The sequence below is a fragment of the Lolium rigidum genome, chromosome 4 (assembly GCF_022539505.1).
Source record: "Lolium rigidum isolate FL_2022 chromosome 4, APGP_CSIRO_Lrig_0.1, whole genome shotgun sequence".
In the NCBI taxonomy this organism is placed as follows: domain Eukaryota; kingdom Viridiplantae; phylum Streptophyta; class Magnoliopsida; order Poales; family Poaceae; genus Lolium; species Lolium rigidum.
The window spans coordinates 229,653,777-229,679,413 of record NC_061511.1 but is presented as its reverse complement, the minus strand read 5'-3'; the positions used below and the strand labels follow the sequence as shown (position 1 = coordinate 229,679,413).

The window sequence follows — 25,637 nt, the reverse complement described above, 5'->3', positions numbered from 1 at the left end:
AATGGAGATTAAACCAAAAGATGATCCAATGACCCCCAAGAGGATCATGGCTAGGTAGATGGGATGGTCGTTCTGAATAGACCAGAGAGGTATGCATGAGGTGCAAAGGTTTCCATAAAAATTGGAATTCATTTGATAGGTATTTGAATCACCTCAAGTCTATGGAACAATTGGAAAGGACTTCAATCAAAACGGATTTTGAAGAAGTTGAGAGAAGTTAGGTAGAACATAGGATTTCAAACTACTCTACTCACTTTATTAAGGACCGATTTGAAACTGTCTCTTTCCAGACATTCTGCTAGCTCAGCCTGTTGAACGAAAGTGTCAAATATTATATATAAGGACTATATTGAACATTTTAGTCTGGATGGTTACGATCACTTTTTGTGAACAGTGATACGTTGCTATTGAGGCAAAAAAAAAACTGCAACTTGCAAGCTTAAAAACCAAGTACCAAATGTGTTTGGCTATTCACCTTTATTCTTGGGATGAGAGCTGGACCACCATAGGCAAGAGCAGTGTAAAGTTGAACAAGTGTAGCTCCAGAACGTATCTTCTTGTACGCATCCTCACCGCTGCAGAAATCAATTGAATATTTTGTGTTAAAAGTGCAAAGCATCGTCGAGGTAAAGACAGACAGAAATTGCATTACCTAGTTACACCACCACAGCCTATGAGGGGAGCAGTGCCCTGCAAGATATGCAAGAATTGTTAGTGAACGAGAATTACGAGACAAAGAAACAGCGGCACTCAAAATGCAATAACCGGGATGGAAGATGTGCTGAAGTAAATAGATATGGCATACTGAAGTAAGCAAACGGATAAAAAACACACACCCCTGTAAGGATATACATCTCCTTGAGGACGCGAGTAGATGAGTCAAATAGAAGCTTCCCGCTTAATCCACCGGCTTCTTGAGCTAGTGGATGTGCTTCTGCAGGAGGTGGCCTTGCAATTGTTGTGTTCGATATAATCTGTGTCGTTAACAATGTCGATACAGAACAAGCAAACATTAGCGAAACAACATGGAGAGGGAAATACATATTTGTGCAGAAGTTAAAAAGGATTATGATATTCAGTAAAGTGCCACGTAAAAGTGGTCATGCAAGAACTGTCCACCTACCAGGCCATCCAACTTGGAAGAAAGAGCAACCTGGATAACAATAAGAAAAGCATAAGAAAAACACAACCAATAGCCGATGAGCATCAAAAACAACGCCAAGTCCAGTATGGTACCGCAGCAATGTCCTCAAGGTCCTCCTTCGACAAGTCCGGTACAATCTTCACAAGCAATGGTGGTGGACCATCTTCAGCCCACTGCATCTCATCCCGTGCATCATGCACCTGCACATGCAGTGTAGGTCATACTAATTTCCCATGCAAATGAAGAAAACTACCAGTTCAATTAAAAGGACTACAGACCTTCTTCACAAGTTCACTCAGTCGCTTTCTACCTTGCAAGGCCTGAAGGCCTAGAGTATTTGGGGAAGAGATATTAATGACCTGCATTAAGAGCAAGAAACCACTGTGAACATTTATTTAAGAAGCATAATCAAATGTTTTTCCTCAGACCATAGTCCCTAATTTCAATAAGTAGTGATGTGATTTAGCAGATAATAACAAGCAAAGTACACAGTTTCACAAAATAAGCCTTCATTTCTCCATTGTGCACTGACAACAAACCATTCAAGAAATGAATACACTTTGTTCTTAAGCAAACAGTTCTCCAATAATGTTGTTTCTTTCTCTCTTTGATCATTTGATGGGCCATGTTAGATGAGAATAGATCAACATGAATGAATGCAAAGTTGCTTACTGTAACAATCATATCGATCTGAATCTATGGTGCATATGAAACTGAAAGTACCAAACGCATGATGTTAAGTTATCTTGTAATATCAATAGACGGATACCAGGTAATCAGCATACTGCGACAACGAATGAACTCCTTGAACGTAGTCAGCAGCAGCATCTTCACTAGTCTTATTCTTGCCAAGATTGACACCCAGAATTCCAGGTCCTGCTTTCCCTCCCTGCTTTACATTACTGTTTGATGAAGGATACCGATGGAATGCTCTAAAGCAGTTCTCTTTGCCACAATGCCACGTACCGCACGGGGTACTCGTGCGGATGAGGAACTGGTTAGGTTAGGCCTTAGAGGATGGACCGAGTGTGAATCATACAAGGTTGGCTGGGCCTGCTCTCGAGACTATAAAGGTGGCGCTGCGCACGGCACCGAACCATCTAAGGGAGCGCAAGAAGCCACCCCACCCATTCTTCGTGCTGTGTTTGGAGTTCGGAGGCGGAAAGAAGGCGAGCGAGAAACCCTAACCGGCTAACCCTAAGGAGGAAGAACTCCCAGATCGGCAAGGTAGGCACCACCAAGATCTGCCGAAATTTCTTGCCTCGTATGACCGATCGCAACCCGGCCCACACTACCGTTGGTAGGGGGCGGCGCTGTGGATTCATGACGGACTTCTCCTAATCCCTACCGATTTGCAGGCCGGCGACGATGGCGGCGCTTCTTCGACAGGGGGCGAGGAGGATCGGTGGCTCTGTGCTCCAGCGAACCCAGGCGGCGGTCACATCACCGGCGGTTGCTGAGGAGCGACGCCTGCTCGTGCCAAGGCGCATGCTCAGTAGTCATCCCGAAGAGGTATCTTCACCAAAAACTAACATCTTTTTTTTTTATCTCGCACGATCTTCTGCTATTTGTTGTGCTGTACAAATATCCCAATTCTTTGCGATCAAAACATGAACATCCATGTGTTAAGACGACTTCTTTAGTGGGTCTCTTTTCTATTACAAACAGGGGCAAGATTTCCCTTTCTTTTTTTACAGGAAAGAGCAAGTTTACTTACCCAAAGTAGCATTTTTACACGAAGCAGCGTTATCTCCTGGTTGATCATCTTTGGATGTTGAATTCTGCTGACCATCCATTTAATTAGCATATGGAAACACATTAGATGTTTAACTTACTGCTGCTGTTTTTATAACTTAAAACATATATTTTTATGCTTGCTGCAATTCATAATACAGTACTATTCAATAATTTATTTCCTAAGCATGCTAGGGACTAACCCAAGCAGAAAAAGTCTTTCCTACTTCCATGTAATCCATCCTTTAATTGGCAACCAAACATATATAGGGCATTGGCTGCATCAGTGTATGTATGACACTGTTTTTTTGTATCAGAATTTACTATTCTTATTACTACCAATCAACTAACAGTTAACTAATGATATAAATTTTAATGATCATGTTGAATCTTCAGGATGAATTCAAGGACCTAAAGCCGATACACCAGGTTTTATGGTACAATACCAAACATATGCATATACAGGTTATTTCTTCTTCTTTTCCTGTTTGACAGGAGTTGATATCATCTCCTCTTGTTCTATCTGCAGGGAATTGATAGTGAATTTTCCGGCAAGAAAAATCATTACCCTTATGGCAGGGACAAGTCTGGTTGTTATGATAGCCACTGATGGAAGCGAAGTGAAGGTGGCTGAGAAGAAGCAAGAGCGAGTGAAGGGGTGAGAGAAGAAGCAGAGCAAGTGAACGGGGCAGAGAAGAAGCAAGACGTTTTTTTAATGTATGAATGTTACCCAGCACTATATATCGTCACTGTTCTGAGGATGTTTATGAGATGGTAGCTACAACCTGAGTATCACTGATGAACTGCTATATGAGTATCACCGATGAACTGCTATATGTGCTATCTTGTGTGACATGGTATGTTGTCACATATAATTGACGAGTTGTGTGTTGGTCTCCTGTGTTTTTTACATCAACAATGTTTATATGCAGAGCATCAAAGGGCTATAGGAAGAACAAACATGAAACATCTCTCAGACATGAATGAATACATGTACTATACCAGAACAAAAAGTAATGCGGCGAAGGTTTTGAGACGCGGTCTTGCAAATTGGGCAAGCGTTCTTCTGAGAAAGCAAGTACTTTCTACAGTGCACGTGGTAGCCGTGCCCAGAGTTCAGCCTCGCTATTTCCTCGCTAGCTTCTCTAGCCGTGTCCCACAAATGGCGCCGGATCAAGCGTTTATGGGACGCGTTTTATTCGTGCCGCGTTTAAGAATGTCGCTCCCCAGCCGCGTCTCCCAAACACGCCTCCTAAATAAATAAAAGTGCACGAAAATAAAAAAATTCATTCAAATTTGATTATATTTTACAAGTTTAAATGAAAACAGCTAGATTTTATCTAACTCTAGTCTACTTGTCGCCCGGTGGTGCTATCGACGGTCTCGCCCCGTCGTCGCCTCCCCTCCGACGCAGCTCCTGCGTCGTGCGCCGCCTCTCCCTGCGGAGGGTGACGAGAAGACGCTGGTGCTCCATGAGCACGTCGTCTGCCCTCCCCTGTTGCGCCACCTGGAGGGAGAGTTCGACGGCGCGGCTAAATACTGAAACCGTGCAAACCGGCTGGTAGGAGCCTTTCATTTTCTTAGCAAACTCAATCGGAACTTTCAATCTAGTTATAAAAATGAACTACTCCCTCTGTTCCATAATTCTCGTTACTAATTTATATATTGAAACACAGTGAGTAGCTAAAACGGGATATACAGGTTAAACCGTTTTTGCCACCCCTAGACAACAGAAACCAAGCAGATGTCGGTGAATTCCCATATACTCTCTTTTCCGCTTTGATGTTTCCTCCTTTCATTTTCTCTCTTCTCTTTGTATCTAGAGATGTCCTAAGTGGCATGTGATCCCGGATTGTGGTTTATATATGGTAGCACAGTCTCGTAACAAACAATGTTAACGCTAACCTAAATTACTTGGCAAGAGGCTAAAGATGGTGTAGTGGCACTATTGGTATCGTTTGTCTTCAAAGCTTTGTGACGCTTGTCTTGATGCCCGGCTTAATAGCGATCTCAACAATCCGAGTGTCATCTAGCTTGTCGATTGTCCGGGTGACGGTATAGAAGTACGACTCATGAAATAGTCGGACGATACGTCGTAGAGGTTGCCTCGTGCTAGGCTTGGGCCATCCTAGACCAGTTGGTGCCTTAGGTTGACTTGGTCCACCCTTGGTATTCTCTTGTTCTTCGGTGAAATGTGACATCCCTAACATCTGATCTACCTCCCTTTGGACAACATCCTAGAGAACACATCCACCACCTTCGTGATAAAGAATTAGCTCTCTTCATTGTTTACTTTGATCTCCATAGAATCTCATGAGTAATCTCCTACATCCAAAAAAAAGATTCCTAGCTAAACTTCTCTTATAGCTAGAACTATGCAATAAAATTCGAAATGTGTCCATCGTTTTAATACAGATGCGTGGCTCTTTGTTTCCCTTTGCAAAAAAAGAAGCTAGAATTTCCTATTGAATTTTGGATGGACCTTATCGTAGGCTATCTCATGGTCAACTTTAGGACTACACCTTTTTTTTTCATAGAACGATAGTGTGCAGCACTTCATGTGTTGTGGCCATACTTTCCAAATATCTACTCTTTGTAAAATATGATTGGTACTAACCAGCAAAACCTGTTGGTATGCACTTCAGTGAAAATTTTGACATGGATAAGAAGGGTTGAGCAAAGATATATCATCATGTTCTTCATAGGGGTATGAGCCCTCCTGGGCTCTCCACGAGCGTTTCCGGTCCTCAATCCTGACTTCTTGGAGGTCCACCACCCGCGTGGATCCCACGACTAGGTTTGTTGCGCGCCTTCGCTTGTGTAGAGCTACCTGCAAGACCTGGACCAAACGGCTTACCCCCTGCGTGCAAAGAGAAACGGATTGTAGGCTCCTCATCAACCTTCTGGATTTCCTTGAGGAATCTCGCCCCCTCTCTACGCCAGAGTTCCGTCTGCGCGCCCTCACCATGGATGCTCTTCACATCTCCATTAAAGAGCGCTCGCTTTACTGGAAGGCCAGGGCGAAAATCCGTTTCGCCCTGGAAGGCGACGAGAATACCGAATTCTTCCACGCATCCGCGACTTGCCGGCTCCGCGGAAACTCCATCTCGACCTTATCGGTCAATGGGGTTGACACCTCCGACCACCCTGGCAAAGCCGCCCTTCTTAAAACTTACTACTTAGGGCCTCAGCTCGGTCGCCCCTACTTCTTGGTCCTTTGATCTGAACTCCCTTTACCCCAATGCCCCTTTATTGACGGCTGGCCTCACCGCCCCATTTTCCCGAACTGAAATTAAGGACGCCTTCACATACCTGAACAAGCTTTCTAGCCCGGGGCCTGATGGGTTTGGACCGTCCTTTTTTTTTCCACCTTTTGGGAAACGGTTGCCCCGGACGTTTTTGAGGTCTTCTCCTCCTTCTATGTGGGATCCATCGACCTTGCTCGCATCAACAGAGCGTTCCTTGTCCTTCTCCCCAAGACTGACTCCACCACCCACCCCTCCCAGTTTTGCCCCATCTCCCTCCAGAACTGTATTATGAAGGCTATCACTAAAGTTCTTACCTCTAGACTCCAGCGGGCGATCCACTCTTTGGTTGAGGCTGACCAGACGGGTTTCCTATCTGGGAGGCGTATCTCGGAAAACATTGTCTACGCCGCTGACCTGCTCCGGGCATGTCACATTAGGCAGGCGCCCACCATTGTCTTTAAGATTGATTTCCGCAAAGCCTTCAATTCGGTAAACTGGGACAGCCTTCTGGCTATTCTTAGAGCTCGGGGGTTTGACGAAAAGTGGTGCTCTTGGATGGCCCAAATCCTCCACACGGGGCATACGGCCATCCTCCTCAATGGTGTCCCTGGGGATTGGATCCGCTGCAAGAATAGTTTGAGGCAGGGGGACCCCCTCTCCCCCTACCTTTTCATCATCGTAGCTGACGTTTTGCAACGCCTTATCCGGAAAGCTTGGCAGCAGGGCTCCCTCTCCCACCCCCTCTCTCAAACCACCCCCTGTCCGGTCCTCCAATATGTGGACGACACCCTCATCATGTGCAAGGCCGACCTCGGGGCGGCTTCTACGGGTTGCCCAATGCCCATGGTGCCGATCTGCGCCAGAGGTTTTTTGGGCCCGAGTTTTCCAGGAAATCGGGTCCGTGGAAAATCAAGGTTGTTTGGATGAGGCCAATGTTGTGACCTCCGGCGGGGACGGTCAGAGCCTGAGAGGAGCTCGACACAGGCGGTGCAGAGGCTTGCGTGGAACCGACTGCTATCAGCCGCCAATATATGAAGCCTGTGCGATGTCGTGGGGAGCCGCGCTGGAAAGCTCTGGCGATCGCCGCCGCCGGAAAGCTCTCGCAATCGATGATGCGATCCAACGACCGCCTAGGGACAGGAGGTATCGCGGGTGGGATTTTGGTGCTTATAAAGGCAGGACTCCTCGTCCCAGCCTAGGTTGGAGAATGTATTAGGTCCAGAAACATTATTTCTTTGCCCTGGTCAATCACGTATGGTTTATGGCGCACAAGAGAACGGAAAGACGGGCCAAACGTTTGACGCAGACTAACATACTGAACGGATGAAACTTTGTGACGTACCAAACCACAGAAACGCTTCTTCCTTTATTATTAGGTATAGACATGCTTTGCATGTAGGTGAACCATTCCAAATAAAGAGCATGAAACTGTGGTGTGCCAATATTTGACAGCAAGAAAAAATATAGGCTGAAGACTAACTTTAAGTTTTTCGCCTAGCTTATCCGTGTGCATTGCAAGAAGTAGTTGACATCTTCCATTTTGAAATGGCTGTCAAGCTTACTACATAAATCTGTGTAACTTTGTAAATTTATTCTGACATTTCTGAAGAATCTCGTAAATAACTATGAAATATTGTTATATTTATCTGAAAGACATGATTAATTCTCTATTACTTCTGCATAATTAAACTCAGCACCGAGAAAAGTGTTCTTGTTACTAAATTAGGTACTTCGAAAATTATGAACGGTACACTCTGAAGATTCACGCAAAGTAATTATTTTCCCCTTGCTCCAGAAACCATTAGCAATTTGGGGATGCTAAGGCCCAGTTCTTTTGAAGCTTATGGGCAGCTTAATGGTGGAAATAAGCTAAAGCCCAAAAGAACTGAATTTTAAGCCATTTTGGGGGGGCAGCCGTTTCTGGCCTTTCGTGTGTAGTGGGGGGAAGCTAGGTACCCCCAACTTCCTGCAGCTTCCCGAGCCCAACCGAAACGGTACATAGCGATGACCCTATTTTTCACTCTATTTACGTTGAATGCCACCGCGCTAGGCTGTTCTTGTTGCTGAATCGTTTTCCTGCCGGATGAGACCCGAGAGACACCCTCAGCTCCTCTCCCCCGAGAAAGAAACCGCTAGGGTTCCTCTCTGCCACACCCCGCCGCCACCATCGGCAGGGCAACCCCGGCCGCCTCCCCCGTCGGCCCTCGCCGCCAAACTGCTCCCCAGATCGTCCCAATTCCATTCCAAGGAACGTCCCTGCCAATCTCAAGGGGCGGCTGACCCAACGGGCGGAGTGGCGGACGGCCTCCACGACGGCAGCCACGCTCTACCCCAGCTCGGCCATGGGAACCTGACCGGCGGACGGCCTCCACGGCAGCAGACACATCCCTTCCCAGCTGGGCCGCGGACTCAGTGGCACCACTCACCTGCTCACGGGTATTCGCCTTGCTCGGCTCGGCTCAGATGGTTGATGTGCAGGCCGGCATGCCCGTGTACGCTTCCTTCTTTGCCAGAACGAGATGAACGCTGATACAAGTATTTGATTAGGCCTTGTTTTTCTTATCTAATTGATAGATGCCGAGTACATGCACCGCGCTAGAATCTTGATGCTAGCTAGTACTGGACCAGTTCTTCATGATGTTTAATGTTAAGAATTCAGATGTTATGTAGTTGTTTTCTTTCTCAAATTTTCAGCAAAAACAATAAGAAATAACTAAATATTAGACTGTTAAAACACTAAATTTTTTCAGGGGCAATACAGACTTTTTATCATATAACTCAGACAATAAGCTAAGACGGTAGAAGCTAAAAAGAACTGGGTTGCAGTTTCTCAGGAGCTTAATTTCACAGCTGTTTCTCTGGACAGCTCAATCCGGAATGGCTTATGCACAAGCCGCAGCCGAAAAGAACTGGGCCTAAGTTATGTAGCTTGGCCTGAGGAATGTAAATTCTAAACTATATATATACTGTATTGCATTCAGTTTTGGGGTTCTACTTTTTTTCCGTGGATTAGTTGTTGATGTGTCACGTAATGCTGATGTTTGATTTTACTATGTATTAATAGGTGTTAACTAAATCCTTGAATGGTGTTCTGTTGCCACTAGTTCACTGCTTATGTTCTGTGAAATTGCTCTTATGTCTTCTGTGTTCCTATGTGCAAATGAGATGTCAGGGCTTTTAACATCTTGAGGTTCATCTGATTTAATTTAAATAGTTCATTAGTTGTTTCCTTAATCTGTTATCCATCACATTTATGCAATGCAAAGCCTTACTATTTTCTGCGGGCGGCAAACCCTTAGTGTTTGCGGTGCTACTGACCTGGGTTCATATGACAGTTCTTGTCAAAATGATTACTATTGTTTTGCCTCTTCGAATGATTTGTGCTATCTTTAATGTCCCTAATGGTTGTCTTTGCATCTACAGCTGCATGCCATTGGAATAGCTTGGGCGCTTCTCGGTACATAGCTGTGGCAGATACAGAACCTTCTTTCATATGCTTGGCTTGCCTTAATAGGTGGAATAGAGGGTACCTGAGACTCTGCCACTTGTGCAGTGATACGATTGACTTCTTGTACCATAACCATGCTTTGTTCCCTGTCCCATTCTGCTGATGGACAAATGTTCTCGGTTCAGCCGTCCTGGAACAATAGGTGGATGCGCTGTTGTTTTCTGGAGTAGTTAGTTTCATCTCATTTTTTGTGGTTGGGATGATTCGATTTTGGTTGGTGTAGACAGTTATAGTATGCAAACTAAAGAGTCCATGGCCATGGGGTATATATTTCTTGTTTTACTTTGATAGAACCTGTGTACCTCTGTAACTGCACGGTCTATATTAGGATTTTATATTTCGTCCCTTATTCCGGCTGTGTTGAATAGTCCCTGTTCTGGAGGAATCTTACACTGTCGTGCCCCTGTTTACCTGTCTGTGTGCGATGGCAAATTGGTTATGCCTCCGTCTCCACTGGTCCACTGTCTTCTCCTCAAGAGAAGAGCAATTGGCAGTTGCCCTCCCGTTCTCTGTAAACCATGAAAGAAGATCGGCGTTCACTTGACGCGAGTTGCGACATGTCGACTCATTCATAAACAGCTGCAGAAGGCTTGACTTTACAGACGAGGCACGCCAGGCTCTATGCTCGCTGGTACACTGCATTCCTCAAGAACAGCAGCGTCCATGTTCAGGGTAAGCCCAGCGATCTAGGATCACATGTGGAACTCGAAGACGTCCAAGAAGGCCCAGAGTACCAACGAGTAACATTATGTTGTGATTAACACAAAACAGATATACTGCAGGGTTCGGAAACATTCACGATTGCTCTCATCAGAAGGCCAACCGAGAAGCTTCCAAGAACCTGAATCTGTAAACTGAACATAAAACATACTGGTACGTATCAACTGGTGGATACACAGAACTGAACACGGGCATGGCAACATCATGTTCGTTCATGTTCAGAGGAAACTAACAGATTAATGATTCTTGACGCAAAGAACCACCGTTTAAGCTAAAATTCAAGAGATGTATTAAAACAAAACTATTATGATCAAATCCACAATTTGGTTAAATCGCATTTAGAAACAGCCTCGCGTACAAAGTAAAACACCAAAACTTACTAGTACTGTTAGAAGAACTGAACACGAGTATGTTGACATTCTGTCCTTTCAAGTGCAGAGGCAAACAACAAGATTACTGATTACTTAATCAGTTTATCTGACGCAGCCGTGGAACCATACAAACTAAAATATCAAAGCAATTTAGTGTGCACTAGCTGAAACCGGCAGGAAATTTCACAAGATAATTTAATCCACCATCTTGCTGAAACCACATACGAGCACAGGATCACATACAAGGAAAGACAGACAATGCCAAGCAGTGTTTACACAATTCCAATTGATTTGCTCTGGAGGACAACAGAGAAACGAATTGGTACTGTCCGAGTGTCAGGCCACTCTTGTGGATACATGGAATCGTTCAGGTTCAGAGACAGCCAACAAGTATGTGAATACGGAAATCGACGCAGAAAAGGCATCATTTCATTTTAGCTACAGACCAAATCAATTTAGAACCCACTAGCTAAAACTGACAGGAGTTCACAAGTTTGCATTCAAGCACTGACAGGAGTTCAGGAAATTTCACTACTGCTGAATGTTGTGATTAATACTTCATCAAAAAATAATAAACACTACGGATGAAGACATCCATGTAAGTTTTACTGTAACCATGTAGTTTCAAGATTATTTATACAAGGAATGAACAGGGTTCAGACTTCAGACACTTCCAGGGGTTGTGATCAGGAAGCCAAGAAAAGCATCCAAGGATCTGCACACTGAACATAAAACATGTAATACTGACATGCAACTAGATAACGAGATAATACATTCTGGTTCCATCATTTAAACTAAGGATCAAACCGATGTAGAACACACTAGCTAAAACTAGCAGAAGTTCACAAGAAACTGCGGATTGACAGTAAAACATAATGGTACTGTAATCAACTGTTGGGTAGTACATAAACTGAAGGCGACCATCATAACATCCTATTAGTTCGGGTTCAGAGGACTACAGCCAGATTAGTGATGTTTGACTATTTCAAAAAAAAAAGATTAGTGATGTTTGACAGCACCAGCCATCAGTGAAGCTGAAACTGGTCAATATTTAAAGCACGGTAGCTAAAAACAAATATGAAAGAGCTAAAACTGACAGAAAGGTTCACAAGCTAGATAATCCCAAGCACCTGTGTGAAATCACACCCTGTCGTTCAGGTTCAGAGGCATCCTACCAGATTAGAAATTATGAAAAATCAAACTTCTACGATGGTGTGATCATTTCAAAAATCTGCACATTACAAATATTCGTACTGTTAGTTCAGGTTAAGAGGCATCCATGAGGACTATGATTACGAATTTTAAGCAGCCACAACATCATTGAAGCTAAAAAATAGTTCAAAACACACTAGCTAAAAAATGGCAGGAAAATTCACAAGTTGGGATAATCTGATCTGCAATTTGCTAAAATAGCATTCAGACAGGCTCACATACAAGACAATACATGCGTTGCCAAGCATATGTTCAATCTCAGATGATCATCAGCCTTTTGAACACAACTGTAAACTTCCAGGATTTGTGCTATCCGTTGAGAGTGTGATGTGTTAACTGAATGGATAACAGGTCCAGACAAATTGGCACTTGTATTATAGTATTACCGTGGGAGCAGCTAAAGTTTTCTGAATTCTGACTAAATACTACTACTGCATGTTGTGATTAACACTTCATAAAAAAACAAACAATGCCGATGAAAACATCCATGGAAGTTGTACTGTAACTATGTACTGTAGTTTCAAGAGTATTTATACAGCAAAGGAACAGGATTCAGACTTCAGACACTTCCAGGAGTTGTGATCAGGAAGCCGAGAAAAGCATCCAAGGATCTGCAGGACGAGCATGTCCACGAGTTCATTCAGGTTCAGATGCAGAACAACAAGAATAGTGATTACGAAATAGTAATAAACTTACAAGTCTGAATCAAACCAATTTCACAAGAATCTGCGTATTGACAGTAAAACATAATGGCATTGTAATCAACTGTTGGGTACATAAACATAATGACTGCAACCAGATTAGTGATGTCTGACACCACCAGCAATCAATTAAGCTGAAACATGGACATTTAGAGGACAGTAGCTAAAACTTACGGAAAGATTCACGAGATACATAATCCCAAGCACCATTGGGTGAAATCACAGTCGAGCAGAATAGCACACAAAAGGGAGAAACAAGCACTGAGGAAGGAACAAGTTTAAGATGAGATAAACAATTTTCGATTGCTGATGACAACAAGATGGTAACATCAGACCACGCCATTACACGTCCACCATGGCAGGCAAGTAACATTGAATTCCCTACAACACTAGCCCATCTCCATTACTCAACACCAGCTAAACCAAGAACCTAACACAGACCGATACATCCCACAGGTGAAAAGCAGTAGTCCTTCACTCGCCTAGGCCCTCTCGCCCCGGATGCGTCGCGCGAGCTGGATGTCCTTGGGCATGATGGTGACGCGCTTGGCGTGGATGGCGCAGAGGTTGGTGTCCTCGAAGAGGCCGACGAGGTAGGCCTCGGCGGCCTCCTGCAGCGCGGAGACGGCGGAGGACTGGAAGCGGAGGTCGGTCTTGAAGTCCTGCGCGATCTCCCGTACGAGGCGCTGGAAGGGGAGCTTGCGGATGAGCAGCTCCGTGCTCTTCTGGTACTTGCGGATCTCGCGGAGCGCGACGGTGCCCGGGCGGAAGCGGTGCGGCTTCTTCACGCCGCCGGTGGCGGGCGCGGACTTGCGGGCGGCCTTGGTGGCCAGCTGCTTCCGCGGGGCCTTGCCGCCGGTGGACTTGCGGGCGGTCTGCTTGGTGCGGGCCATGGCTTGGTTGGTGGCGTGGAGGAGAGCGCGGTTGGGGATTGGATTTGGAGTGAGGAAGAAGAAGGGGAGAGGGCGAGTTTTAATAGGCGGCGCGCGGGCGGGAGATTTTCGGGGATGGTGGCGCGTGAGTTGTGTTTTTCGGGAGGGAAGACGAGCGAGGGGCGTTGGATCCGTGGGGTGAGATGTAGACGGTTGGGATTGGCTTTTGTAGGGTGATCCGTGCGGAGGTGGTTCGTGCACTCTGATTGGTTGGAGACGAGTCAGCCGGATCGGCCTAGAGGAAGGCGCGGCCATGTTGGTTCTTTGCCGCCAACATCCCAAACAAACTGTTTGCTTGTTGCCGCCAATTCGTGAATAAAAATAGATATTGAGCAAACATATGTGCGGCGCAATTAGGAGCCATCCACTGCTAGCAAGTGCAAAAGCACGACCCTTTTACGAATGCATACCGTTCGCCTCGACTCAGAATCTCAGATAGCTTTTGGTACACATAATTTCTACATCTTAATAAAAAGAACATATTGATTTTTATAAAGTTTTGAGAAATAATCAAGCATATTCGCAAAAAAATGATGATTAGTTGAGTTTTAAAAAATAGAAATGAGAATGATGTAGTCTAAAACATAAATCTTGAGAACAAGCATTACCAGATTGTGAAAATCCGCTCTCGTCATTCTAGGGTCCTTCTAGTCTTGGATAATTTTCATGCGGTACTACATTCTTTCAGCGCGCCCTAGGTAGTAGCGGGCGTGAATTGAAGTGTTGGCTCCATGTTTTCGACATACCCTTTTGTATTCTTTTTCTTTTTCCCAACCCGGAATCCGAACACGGTGGGCGCCAACTGTCGTTGCCTATTCGATGGTACCCCGGAGGAGGGACCCTCACGGAAGGGGGAATAAGTAGGGGCCATAGGGCGGAGAGCACTCGGGACGGTGGTACGCGATTTACCCAGCTTCGAAACACCTGCTCGAGGACAGGGCCTACTACTGCGTGTATGGAATTATCTAGGCGCTTCCGCGTTGTTACAATGGGTTGTGGTTGTCCTCTAGGGCTCCCAGGATCCGGCTTATAAAGACGTCCGGATCTAGGGTTTCTACGGAGAGTCCTAGCCGAAATACAAGATGCCTAACTACGTAATATACATTACCGTGCACGTCAACAATCCACCTAGATCTAGCTTGCCGTCCTGGATCCGGATACTTCATGGACCTCCATAGATCCGACTACTGGCATAGGTCAGTTGGGATCCGGCTCCTGTTTCGGGGTTGGACTTTTTCCATCTTCTATCAACAGCAACTGGACCGCCCGGTGGGCCATAAGCCGCACCACCATATGCGGGCCTCCCGGGCTTGCCGGATCTAGACCATGTCGTTGGCAATACCCATAAATTATACCCACAACATTGGACATGCACATATGCTAGGTGATATCATCATTAACCAGCGCATATAGGCACTGCGCCATTGTACAGTTGAGTAAGGAATGTCATCATGAATCAGATGCTCGGCAAACCGAATAATTCGACGAATCTGACCGACATATGCCGTCTCCGATGAACAGTCGCGAACCCAGCCCAAAAATCTAGTGGAGGCCTTAGTGAGTGGAGACATTATTACTTGGCTAGGTGGGACCCAAATAGTAAAATAGTAGGCTTCAAAACTATAAAAGCAAAAATTGACTGGGGGCTAGGGTTCCACTGGGCTCAACGTGGGTCCGCTCCTGCCGACGAACATGTGCATGTGCTGCTCTCTTTTTGCTAGACACATAAATGGATGGGCTTCGAGAGTGGTTCGGCCCAGGTCCAGTCCGTATCCCCGGCCCGGCAGTACATACAGGCCCAACCCAACGAGCAGATACAGCGGTTCGGGATCAATCGCAAGGCTGTACTCGTCGTCGCCCTCCCCCGGTACTCGGAGCTCCTCCTCCGGCGCCGCGCCGGTCCCCTCCCTCAGCCCCAAAACCCTAGTCCGCCCAGTACGGTGCAGACGCGGGGCCTCACTCCCGAGCTCAGAAGATGGACGACAGCCATCGTGGGAAGGCGGCAAAGAAGAGAGACTCCTCGCCAGATTCGGAGGCGTCACGTGGAACCGAGACGGAGAGGGATGCAAAGAAGAAGAGAATTTCGCCGGGGGAGGAGATGGAGGTCGCCCAGCTTGCCCGTCCACAGATGAGAGGAGCTGGAGGTACTTTTCGCCCCCAATCTATTTTCCCGATAGATCGTTGCATACGTACTTGGGTGTTTACTTGTTCCTTGTGTACAATTTTCTTCAGATGATGATCAGGACGAGTCCGTGACACAAACACAGGCAGTTGAGGAGGAGGATGAGTTCAAACCGAAATCTCCAATCAGCATGCCCTACATCCCTGACGAGCTAAAAGATCCCACACTAGTAGGAAAAGCCTCATCAGTGGCGCACGAAAATTTGATTCTGTGGCGCACGGGTGGTGCGCCACAGAAACGTCGCCACAAAAATAAGCTTTCTGTGGCGCACCTGACTGTGCGCCACAAAAATAAGGTTTCGTGGCGCACTTGTTCTTAGGTGCGCCACGAAAAGGGTGCGCCACGAATTGCTTCCTAGTGCGCCACAGAATTTGCTTGTATTATACACGATTTTGTGCTGCCCGGTATACATATACAGTTTATACACAGCAATACGGATACACAATACGGATACACGAGGTTATATACAGCAACATTCAGATATAATATAAATATCATGTACATTGCACGGATATAACATAGACATCATCATCACATTACTTAGAGCCCGATCGAGATACATATATAGTGGCAAGTGTCAAATGTTTTGCATACAACTCTTAATTCATACAAAATTCACAATTTCGAGATACAAAGTAGTCTTCATCCGGTTCCTCCTCCTCCTTTGCTCCGTCATCTCTACCCACCAGGCTCGCTTGCATCGGGGTCCTTCCATCCAGTTCCTACTATGATGAAAATGGAAGAAAGTGAGACCAACAAGTATCCGATGCACAAGAGAAATGGAATAAATGCCTCATACATTGTTGGTCAACACAAATATTAACATTCGGGGACGGTGTAAGTGAGACCAAGTCCGATGCACAAGAGATTGATATTTGTGCTATCTTACCGGGCTCACTTACGCCGCCCCGAGTGTACGGTGACCAAACATTTTAATCATCGGCATTTTGAAAATGTCAAAGCAAATGGAATGACAAAATGGAATAAGTGCCTCATACATTGTTGGTCAACACAAATATTAACATTTAGAGATGGCGTCGGTGAGACCAAGTCCGATGCACAAGAGATTGATATTTGTGCTATCTTACCGAGCTCACTTACGCCACCCCCAAGTGTACGGTGACCAAACATTTTAATCATCGGCATTTTGAAAATCTCAAAGCAAATGGAATGACAAAATGGAATAAGTGCCTCATACATTGTTGGTCAACACAAATATTAACATTTAGGGATGGGGTAAGCGAGGCCGGGTAGGATGCACAAGAGATTGATATTTGTGCTATCTTACCGAGGCTCACTTACGCCACCCCCAAGTGTACGGTGACCAAACATTTTAATCATCGGCATTTTGAAAATCTCAAAGCAAATGGAATGACAAAATAGAATATGTGCCTCATACATTGTTGGTCAACACAAATACTTTGCAGAAGGGCCCCCTTTCCCCGGTCGGCGTTCCGTCAACGGGTGCTTGACGACACAACAACGCCGATCTGCATCTCCGGCGCGGAACCACGCCGGTCCCTCGCTGTCCGAGTGAACGAGTCCTTGATGCAAAGACCGTGCCGGCCTGCCCAGCATTATGCCGGGCCGTGTTGCCGCGCTTCAAGCCGTGTGTCCCGCGCCCGCCTCTGTTCGCCTTCTTGCCCGGTGAACCAATAGGCTGATCGTTGAAATAAGGAAACCGATGACAGCCGGTCGCAAGATTAAATTGCGATCGGCCGTCATCGGCTTCCTTATTCCAACGATTAGTCTATTAGTTCACCGGACAAGAAGGCGAAGAGTGCAGGGCGCATGATCGACACGGCCTGAAGCGCGACAACGAGGGTCGGCATGATGCTAGGGAGGCCGGCACCGTCTTGGCATTAAGGACTCGTTCACGTACTCGGACGGCGAGAGAAGAAAAGTGGTGCTGCGCCGGAGAGGCATGTCGGCGTTGTTGTCTCATCAAGGACTCGTTCACGGAACGGCGGCCGGGAAAGGGGGCTCGTCTACAAAGTATATTGCGGCGTATAGGTGACCAAACATTCTAATCATCGGCACTAAAATGGAAGAAAGGCCAATGCAATTAAGAAGTAGCTAGTATGAACTAAATGGAATGCCTCATACTTTGTTGGTCGAAACAAATATGAACATCCCGGGATGGCGTTAGTGAGGCCAGGTAGGATGCACAAGAGATTGATATTTGTGCCATCACACCAGGCTCACTAGCGACACCCCGGAGTGTACAGATGACCGAACATTCTAATCATCGGCACTAAAATGGAAGAAAGAGCCAAGTGGTATCAACTAAATGGAATGCCTCATACTTTGTTGGTCGAAACAAATATTAACATCCAGAGATGGAGTAAGTGAGGCCAGGTAGGATGCACAAGATATTGATATTTGTGCCATCACACCAAGCCTCACTTGCTCCACCCCCGAGTGTACGAGTGATCGACCAACCATCTAATCATCGACAAGTAAATCACTTGGGGTAATGTTAAAATGTTTGTCTCCATATTTGGGAGACATTTTTAATATTGGAGTCTAGCTAATGGAAATCAAGAACTAGTCTTGATCTCCAAATGGTGATTAGAGGGAATTTATTCATCTTAAGCAACATTAGGGACAAATGGGATCATGCAAGGGACTTGGGTCATTTGGATCATAAGGCATCAATTAAGGAGGCAACCAGGGACAAAGGGAAACATTTGATGATCCATTATCATAGGCAACAAAGCGAGCAACTTTTTCCCCTCTAATCTAGCTAGAGTCCTTAAAAGAAATCCATCATAAGCATGGTCAAATACACATATATAGCATTTGGAGAGCAAACAAGCGAGTAGCCATATCACTCAATCCAATAATATAGTAATTTGGATCATAAGGCATCAATTAAGGAGGCAACCAGGGACAAATTAAGGGAAACATTTGATGATCCAGTAAGTGCATGACACTTTGAGCTACCCAAGAATAAAGGCCAACAGTGGATAAACATCTGCTCAACCATTTCTTGCAGTAGAGGAAAAGTAACCAACATTGAAACTTGAATAGTCAAGTGACACTACAAGCAGCTCACACACACATGCAAACACATGTGTTGACAGTAACTAAACAGCAGAAGAACACCACCAGATATTCATGGGTACTTAGGATCAGTAGGGAATTGATAAAGTACCGTGAGGAGCAAGCATACCATCGAAACTCGTCAATTTGAGAGAAATAACATTGGGGTAATGTTAAAATGTTTGTCTCCATATTTGGGAGACATTTTTAATATTGGAGTCTAGCTAATGGATATCAAGAACTAGTCTTGATCTCCAAATGGTGATTAGAGGGAATTTATTCATCTTAATTAAGCAACATTAGGGACAAATGGGATCATGCAAGGGACTTGGATCATTTGGATCATAAGGCATCAATTAAGGAGGCAACCGGGGACAAAGGGAAACATTTGATGATCCATTATCATAGGCAACAAATCAGCAATCTTTTTCCCCTCTAATCTAGCTAGAGTCCTTAAAAGAAATTCAAAGCAGGATCAATTAAGGAGGCAACCAGGGACAAAATGAAGTAGCTCTCTGTTGGTATTGGTTACCAACAGGAACTCAAGCCACTACTTGATCTTACTAATTCAAAGCAGGACCAATGCAGGACCAGTGCTGATGTTGCCATCATCTCTGCCCCCAAGAACTCTCTCATGCTCTCTCTCACATGCCATGCCAGCTGCTTGCTCCAAAACACAAGCATCACACAGGCAGAGCATAGAAAAAATATATAGCTAACAGCACAGTAAAACAAAAAGAATGTTTGACTGTTTTTATTCATGATGACCACAACAGCAGCACAACAGCACCCAGATCGAGCACAACATCATCCTCTCTGTAATTTTGTCCAGAGCAGCATCAACATCCAGAGAACAACAGCAGCACAACAGCATCCAGATCGAGCACAACATCAACACATCCGGAGCAGGGGTAGAGGAAGAGGGAGGGGAGGGAGAGGTGGAGCTCACCGACGCTAGGGGTGGATCGAGGAGGAGGTTGACGACGACGGCAGGGGTGGAGGAGGAGGGAGGGGAGGGGAGAGGTGGAGCTCACCGACGATAGGGGTGGAGGAGGAGGTTGACGACGACGGCAGGGGTGGAGGAGGAGGAAGACGCGGCGGCTCCTCCTCCTTGACGCGGCGGCCCCTCCTCCTCCATGCGGCGGCCCCTCCTCCTCCACGCCGCGGCGGCTTGTGCTGCAGGTGGCGGGGATGGGTGGAGCGTGGCGGCATGCGGCCCTCGCGGAGGAAGGAGGCGGCGGCGGCGACGGCCGGTGCGACGACCATGGCGGCGGCGGCGGGGGAGAGGGAGGGGAGGTGAACGTACGGGCGTGGGGAGGGGAGGGAGGGGAGGGGTACGGGGATGATATAACTTACACTAATTCCGTGGCGCACCGGCACAAGTGCGCCACGGAAATAACTACTTCGTGGCGCACCGAGCCGGTGCGCCACGTAAATAACTACTTCTATGGCGCACCGAGCCGGTGCGCCACGAAATAGTTATTTCGTGGCGCAGCAAGCATTGTGCGCCACGGAAATACCTACCCTAATAATTCGTGGTGGCAGAATGTGGGCCCCACATAATTTCGTGGCGCACGGTTCAGCTATGCGCCACAAAAATAAGCTATTTTTGTGGCGCACACTTCCTGGTGCGCCACAAAATAAGTTTCTGTGGCGCATTCAAAACGGTGCGCCACAGAACTAAGCTTTGCCTATAAGGGTTTTCCTACTAGTGCCACTGCCTATCCAGCGACACTAGCCGCCTTCAAGGAGGCCGAAGTCAAATACAATGCAAAATTACGTAAACCCCTACCCCAATTAATCCCTCTACTCTTCTCAGGTTAATTCACAACCCAAACATTGTGCATTCTTAGTTAGTTTGCTTGATGTACATTCTCTGCAGGCCGTCGGTACCGTCTATTCAGTGTGCCGCGTGAGCCCGAGGTGGCGCCTTCATGCCTGGTTCATCAACGGCATCTTCTTCCGATCCGTGAACCTGCAAAAAAAGCGGTGCTTCGTGCTGCCAAATCTATCGTCAGGCTCTCATCTTCTGTCGGTGCGTGCCTATGTTGTAGCATCTTGCTTGCTTGTGCTGATTAATATTTGCAGATGGGGGGCTAGCTAGCGGCTGGCCAGCGGTTGTGATTTTCTGATTGATATTTGCAGACGGGAAGCCGCTGGCCAGCTGCTGCGGTTTGTGGGTTGACTGGAAGGAGGAGAGCAAGACAGGCATCGTGTTGACCACCGCGCATCTGATTCGATCAAAGCATCCCACGCAAAACCACTGGGAAGGCACAGACGAATACAATACTAAATCTAACGTGAGTTCCTTTCTTAACATCCTTCATTTATTCACTTGTATTGTTTGTTCTGTCTTATAGTATGAAAGAACTAATAGCACTACTTTAAACTGATTAATTAATCAACCGTGGCACTGAATCAGGTTACCTATTCAACGTAATTTCTTGTTTTGGATTGTTGAAATTTATTCACGTTTAAGTAGCACAGAATTAACAGCTTGATATGCTGAAGCTTATTTCTTCTAACCCAAATTATGTTTGCATTATAATTTGTGAATGTGCTTGATAATTTTGTACATGGTACTTGGGAGGATGGCTAAGAGGAGATAGATAAAATAATAAGCTGTACTATAGTCTTTGAACCATAAGAAATTTCACCTTGCCCCCAACATGTGACTGATTTCTTCTTTCATCTTGCATGACACCGAGGTACTTAACAAATCCGAATGGGATGCCTATTTGTATCCTATGAAGGTGCTTAATGATAAACGCTATAGTGCTGAATCGCATGTTGCCCAGTGCATTACACCGACGTACACCTCATTAGTTGTAGTCAATGTATACAAGTCAAAGCCCCAAGTGAGTTGATGCCCTCCAACTGCTTGTTGTTATGCTTATGACAACTGAAACTGTTTTGTCCAGTATAGTTATTTACTCGATTTTAGATGCTTGTTGCATCTTACATGCATGTGAATGGGAGTTGTAAGAAAATATGTATGTCCATTCTGCTGAAGTAACTACTTGTTGCTGCTTGTTGCATCTTGGTCTGAGAAAGCACAAGCCATGTTTGATTCCGGTTTGAGGGAGATCTAGACCTTGGTTCTGATTTCACTTTTCCCCTTCGAAGGAGTGATGCAGGACCTTCATTCTGTTGATTTCTTGGTCAAGTGATGCAGGTTAAAATAAAATTTTCTTCTGGCCATTCGGTCCCCTGTACCAAATGAGAAGCCCGTCATTGCTGTTGGAGACAGTAGTAAGGGGCTGTTTGGATGACGCCTACGCGAGCCTTACCAAAATGGGGCGTGCCAAATATTTGGCGTGGGTTTCTGCCGCCGCCGGTTCGCCCCAGAGTTGGCTGTAGAGATGAACGCGGTGACCAAAAATTTTGCATGGATCTGAAAACTTGGCGTCAATCCAAATGGACGCCCAAGCCCGCGGTCAACTCCAAAAAATTGGCTGGGCAGTGTTAGGCTACAATCCAAACAGACCCTAAATTCAAATCCGGATTGTATTGGCCCAAGTCAGGTTATGTGTGCAGTTCTTATCCAAGTAGAATAGCTTTTATCTCATAATCCTACACAGATGTGAGGTCTTAATTGCATATATATAAATACGTGTATATGCCCTGTACAATTAGTACCAGAGAGAGAAGTAAAACAAGGAAACAGACACACACATTATGTCAGTCTTGCGAGCAGGACCTTTGTGTTAGCTACTAAGTATTTATCATGTCTTGTTTGCTAAACTCAAATGGTAGTTTAGTGTCATAATATTTGTAGCTGCTGTTTCAGGTTATTGTTCACTTGCTGGATGGCACCACTGCAGATGGCCATTACCTCTACCACCAGGAGCATTATGATCTTGCCTTTTTTAAGGTTAGCGTGGATGAACAGGTTGAGTTGCCCCTTTTCAGTGACAGCGTGCATTGTGGCCAAGAAGTTTTCAGGCTTGGAAGAGATGACCATATGAATTTAAGGATAACCCATGGTAGGGTGGAAGATCGGAATCCAGTAATTTATGAGAGGCATCACTACATGTACTTTCTCCATCAAAAAAATGATTGTCTTTCCCATCAAAAGAAGGATAATTACATTTCCCATGAAAAAAATGACGAGGTACTTAATTCCAACTCTTATGGTTTACAATTCAATGGCTGCTATTTTGTTGTTGTGAGTTGTAATTGTTGTTATATATTTGTCCACTATTGTAGTGTGATGACGATGGAGGGTCTGTCATTGATTTGGATGGGAAGGTCTCTGGACTGGTTAACAAGAACCTTGAAAATTCTTTTGTACCTTCTTGTATCTTGGATAAATGCGTGGATTTGTGGCGCAAGTTTCGGTACGACTTTCCCCATGGTGCTTCTGTTTTTTCTACTTGTTATTTGAGTTGATAAACACAATTGACTTGATTAATGATTGTTTCCATGCATGACTTGTACATTTCCACCTTGATTAAGGATTCTTCCGTATACCATCTTTATATGTGTTGTTGATGTGTTAATGATTATGTTTGGTAAAGGTGCTGCATCCCTCGGCTCCATTTACGAATGAAATTTAGTTCCATCAAGTTTCTAGACCCAATACAAATTGAGAACATGTGGCGCATGTATAAAATCGAGGACGGCCTTATTGTTAAAGAGGTATATAGTTGTTTCCTGTTATTTAGTATTGCTAGAACTGTTCCTGATATGCGTATTATGGAGTAATCATGGTAATTGGACATTAGGTGTCAAAAGAATCACATGCTGAGAAACTTGGAATCTGCATTGGTGATATTATTGAACGTTTTAATGGAGAACGCGTATCTACTACAGTTGAGGTAGGTGCATATATAAATAAGTTTCAAATAAAATGGACTGAGATTATATATTTATATTGCACTTCATGCTGTTGACTTTTGTATTTATTTTTTTAGTTGGAAAACATGTTGCTGGACAGATGCAGGGACCTTTTAGATCAAGGAGGTCAACTGAATGAGAAAATAGATGTTTCAGTAAGTTACTTTTAAGTTTGAACTTTTAGCTATGATTTGATTGATTAATGGCGATCATAGCACTAACAAATAATACTGTTGACTTTACAGATTCAAGTATTTCACGCAGAGGAACGTCTCCGAAGAAATATAAGTTTGATTGTAGATGTATCAGATGGTGGAGAGGTCGTTAAAAGAAGTAAACATCTCCTCTTTTAACATAGCTTAGTCAATTCTGATTGCGAATCTGAAGTTATCACATTTGCTGCTTCTGTAGATTTAGTATGTTTTAAATCAAACTTGAAGGCTAGGGCAATGTGAAATCTTAAACTAGGCCTCACATAGAGGAAAATGTAATTACAGAAATCATATTAAGAAATATCTCACTATGTCGGCTTGCTCATCTGAGTTCTGCTGGGCTGGTGTCTCCACTTATTGTGCTCACCCGGCAGCCACCCCTAGTTCTTACTGTTTTTTGTGACTGGTGTCGTACTTTTATTTTATTAGATGGGGCTGGCGTTTCACTTTGTTATTTTCAAATGTGCATGTCAGTAAAGTGATAGCATTCGTCTTAATAAAGATGTTTTTATTTGTGTAGGAACTTACCCCATCACTGCTACAGAAGGGATGTCTGCTTCAGGCCAATCTAGCCAAAATGTGGCAGGTAAGTAAAGTAAACGTAAACGTGCACATATCTACTAATATATTAGCAAAATGTAGTACACACACTAAAATTCAAATTGTTGGATGTTATGAAACAGCATAGCACATAACCTTAATGTCATATGAAGTAATTTGAGAGAAGCATATAATATGCACACAAACATGAGTAAATCATTTTAAATTTGCACTATCTGAACTGAAACCCACAAACATGAAAACAGAACAGACCATACCACATTGTTTTAGCATTGTCGAGCATTCATGAGCAGTATTAACATGCATTCCACCACTTCAGCAAGAAAAATAGAAATCACAAAACATTATGTAGTATCCCCCTGGCCCTGAGGAAAAGTGTTACCTGATGCCCTTGTATTCAAGTGTTGCTATCTAGCCCTCCGCTCCAAAGTAAGTGTCGCAAGTTTGTCTAGATTCGCATGTATCTACGCACTAAAATGTGTCTAGATACTGTGAATCTAGACAAATATGCGACGCTTATTTTGGAACGGAGGGAATATATCAGAATGAACGTACTGAAGTCTGAACAATATTTCATACAGGCCCAGCCCACTCCAACAAAAGATGGTACTGGAAGCCACAAACCAAGGAAGAAAAGTGTAGTTGACTCAGCTGAAATGAAGCTCTGGTCGGTTCCTTCATCTGTCATATGTAGATTTTACAAAATTTAAATATGTCTTTTGGCTGAATACATGGTGTACCCCAAAGAGATGATGTGTAATATTACTGGGGTCACAGTAACATCTTATGTTCAAAGATCCTGAGATGGTCTGTTGCTCTGTTTAACTACGTGTAGGAGTACTTGTCTTGATTGGATGTTTAGTGTCTTATTTGTGCTTGCTTGTTGATAAGTTAATTGTCTTGACTGGTTATATCCTTGTGATTTTACTCTTGTCTCTGCATTGCATATTTGAAACTGGATGTGGTTAAGCACACATTATGCATATCCTGCTATGATCGAGCATGCATATGTGTTCTGCCACAGTAAGTCAAGTTAGTTTCGTCTTACTAAGTTAGCCTTGCCAGTTTTTTTTTCTGAGCTTAGATCGTGGTTTTAATGCACCCTGCCTTTTCTTCCATGGGCCGAGCTGGCAATTGGGAGGAAGCCTACACGCTGGCCAAAGATAGCGAGGTACTCCATCAGCACGCACGGACGCACCACATGCTGCTTGCAGCCTACTCCTGGCAA

General features: G+C 44.9%; 4 protein-coding genes and 1 long non-coding RNA gene across 5 annotated transcripts; 2 read left to right on the top strand and 3 right to left on the bottom strand.

Moving 5' to 3' along the window:
• Positions 1 to 262: 262 nt before the first annotated feature.
• Positions 263 to 691, bottom strand: LOC124705765. The gene is made up of 3 exons (XR_007004153.1): positions 653 to 691; positions 476 to 575; positions 263 to 308 (listed from the first exon to the last, which is right to left on the bottom strand). It is a non-coding gene; the product is annotated as an uncharacterized LOC124705765 (long non-coding RNA).
• Positions 692 to 750: 59 nt separating this feature from the next.
• Positions 751 to 2,469, bottom strand: LOC124648375 (dihydroorotate dehydrogenase (quinone), mitochondrial-like). Its single transcript, XM_047188156.1, has 7 exons — positions 2,440 to 2,469; positions 1,914 to 2,138; positions 1,423 to 1,503; positions 1,237 to 1,344; positions 1,124 to 1,153; positions 835 to 974; positions 751 to 781 (listed from the first exon to the last, which is right to left on the bottom strand). The coding sequence occupies exons 1-7, from the start codon at positions 2,467 to 2,469 to the stop codon at positions 751 to 753; spliced, it is 645 nt and encodes a 214-aa protein (XP_047044112.1).
• A 37-nt stretch (positions 2,470 to 2,506) lies between these two features.
• LOC124649736 lies at positions 2,507 to 3,777 on the top strand. Its single transcript, XM_047189325.1, has 3 exons — positions 2,507 to 2,656; positions 3,275 to 3,315; positions 3,408 to 3,777. The coding sequence occupies exons 1-3, from the start codon at positions 2,513 to 2,515 to the stop codon at positions 3,538 to 3,540; spliced, it is 318 nt and encodes a 105-aa protein (XP_047045281.1). The 5' UTR covers positions 2,507 to 2,512; the 3' UTR covers positions 3,541 to 3,777.
• Positions 3,778 to 13,120: 9,343 nt separating this feature from the next.
• On the bottom strand, positions 13,121 to 13,531 carry LOC124649735 (histone H3.2). Its single transcript, XM_047189324.1, has one exon. It carries the CDS (start codon positions 13,529 to 13,531, stop codon positions 13,121 to 13,123), a length of 411 nt encoding a protein of 136 aa, XP_047045280.1.
• A 9,209-nt stretch (positions 13,532 to 22,740) lies between these two features.
• Positions 22,741 to 24,053, top strand: LOC124648374. The gene is made up of 6 exons (XM_047188155.1): positions 22,741 to 22,911; positions 23,007 to 23,137; positions 23,318 to 23,438; positions 23,525 to 23,617; positions 23,714 to 23,791; positions 24,048 to 24,053. Exons 1-6 carry the CDS (start codon positions 22,762 to 22,764, stop codon positions 24,051 to 24,053), a joined length of 579 nt encoding a protein of 192 aa, XP_047044111.1. The 5' UTR covers positions 22,741 to 22,761.
• Positions 24,054 to 25,637: the final 1,584 nt, after the last annotated feature.

What these genes read in the sequence shown, in the direction of transcription:
- LOC124648375 (XM_047188156.1), bottom strand. Translation starts at nt 2,469, where the DNA reads ATGAATCCACAGCGCCGCCCCCTACCAACG. An exon ending in AGCGCCGCCCCCTACCAACG is followed by an intron (nt 2,139 to 2,439) that starts GTAGTGTGGGCC and finishes TAACCTAACCAG; the next exon opens with TTCCTCATCCGCACGAGTAC. An exon ending in CTTCCAAGTTGGATGGCCTG is followed by an intron (nt 975 to 1,123) that starts GTAGGTGGACAG and finishes TTAACGACACAG; the next exon opens with ATTATATCGAACACAACAAT.
- LOC124649736 (XM_047189325.1), top strand. Translation starts at nt 2,513, where the DNA reads ATGGCGGCGCTTCTTCGACAGGGGGCGAGGAGGATCGGTGGCTCTGTG. An exon ending in TCAGTAGTCATCCCGAAGAG is followed by an intron (nt 2,657 to 3,274) that starts GTATCTTCACCA and finishes TTGAATCTTCAG; the next exon opens with GATGAATTCAAGGACCTAAA. An exon ending in CCGATACACCAGGTTTTATG is followed by an intron (nt 3,316 to 3,407) that starts GTACAATACCAA and finishes TTCTATCTGCAG; the next exon opens with GGAATTGATAGTGAATTTTC.
- LOC124649735 (XM_047189324.1), bottom strand. Translation starts at nt 13,531, where the DNA reads ATGGCCCGCACCAAGCAGACCGCCCGCAAGTCCACCGGCGGCAAGGCC.
- LOC124648374 (XM_047188155.1), top strand. Translation starts at nt 22,762, where the DNA reads ATGAATTTAAGGATAACCCATGGTAGGGTGGAAGATCGGAATCCAGTA. An exon ending in GATTTGTGGCGCAAGTTTCG is followed by an intron (nt 23,138 to 23,317) that starts GTACGACTTTCC and finishes TGTTTGGTAAAG; the next exon opens with GTGCTGCATCCCTCGGCTCC. An exon ending in GCGTATCTACTACAGTTGAG is followed by an intron (nt 23,618 to 23,713) that starts GTAGGTGCATAT and finishes TTATTTTTTTAG; the next exon opens with TTGGAAAACATGTTGCTGGA.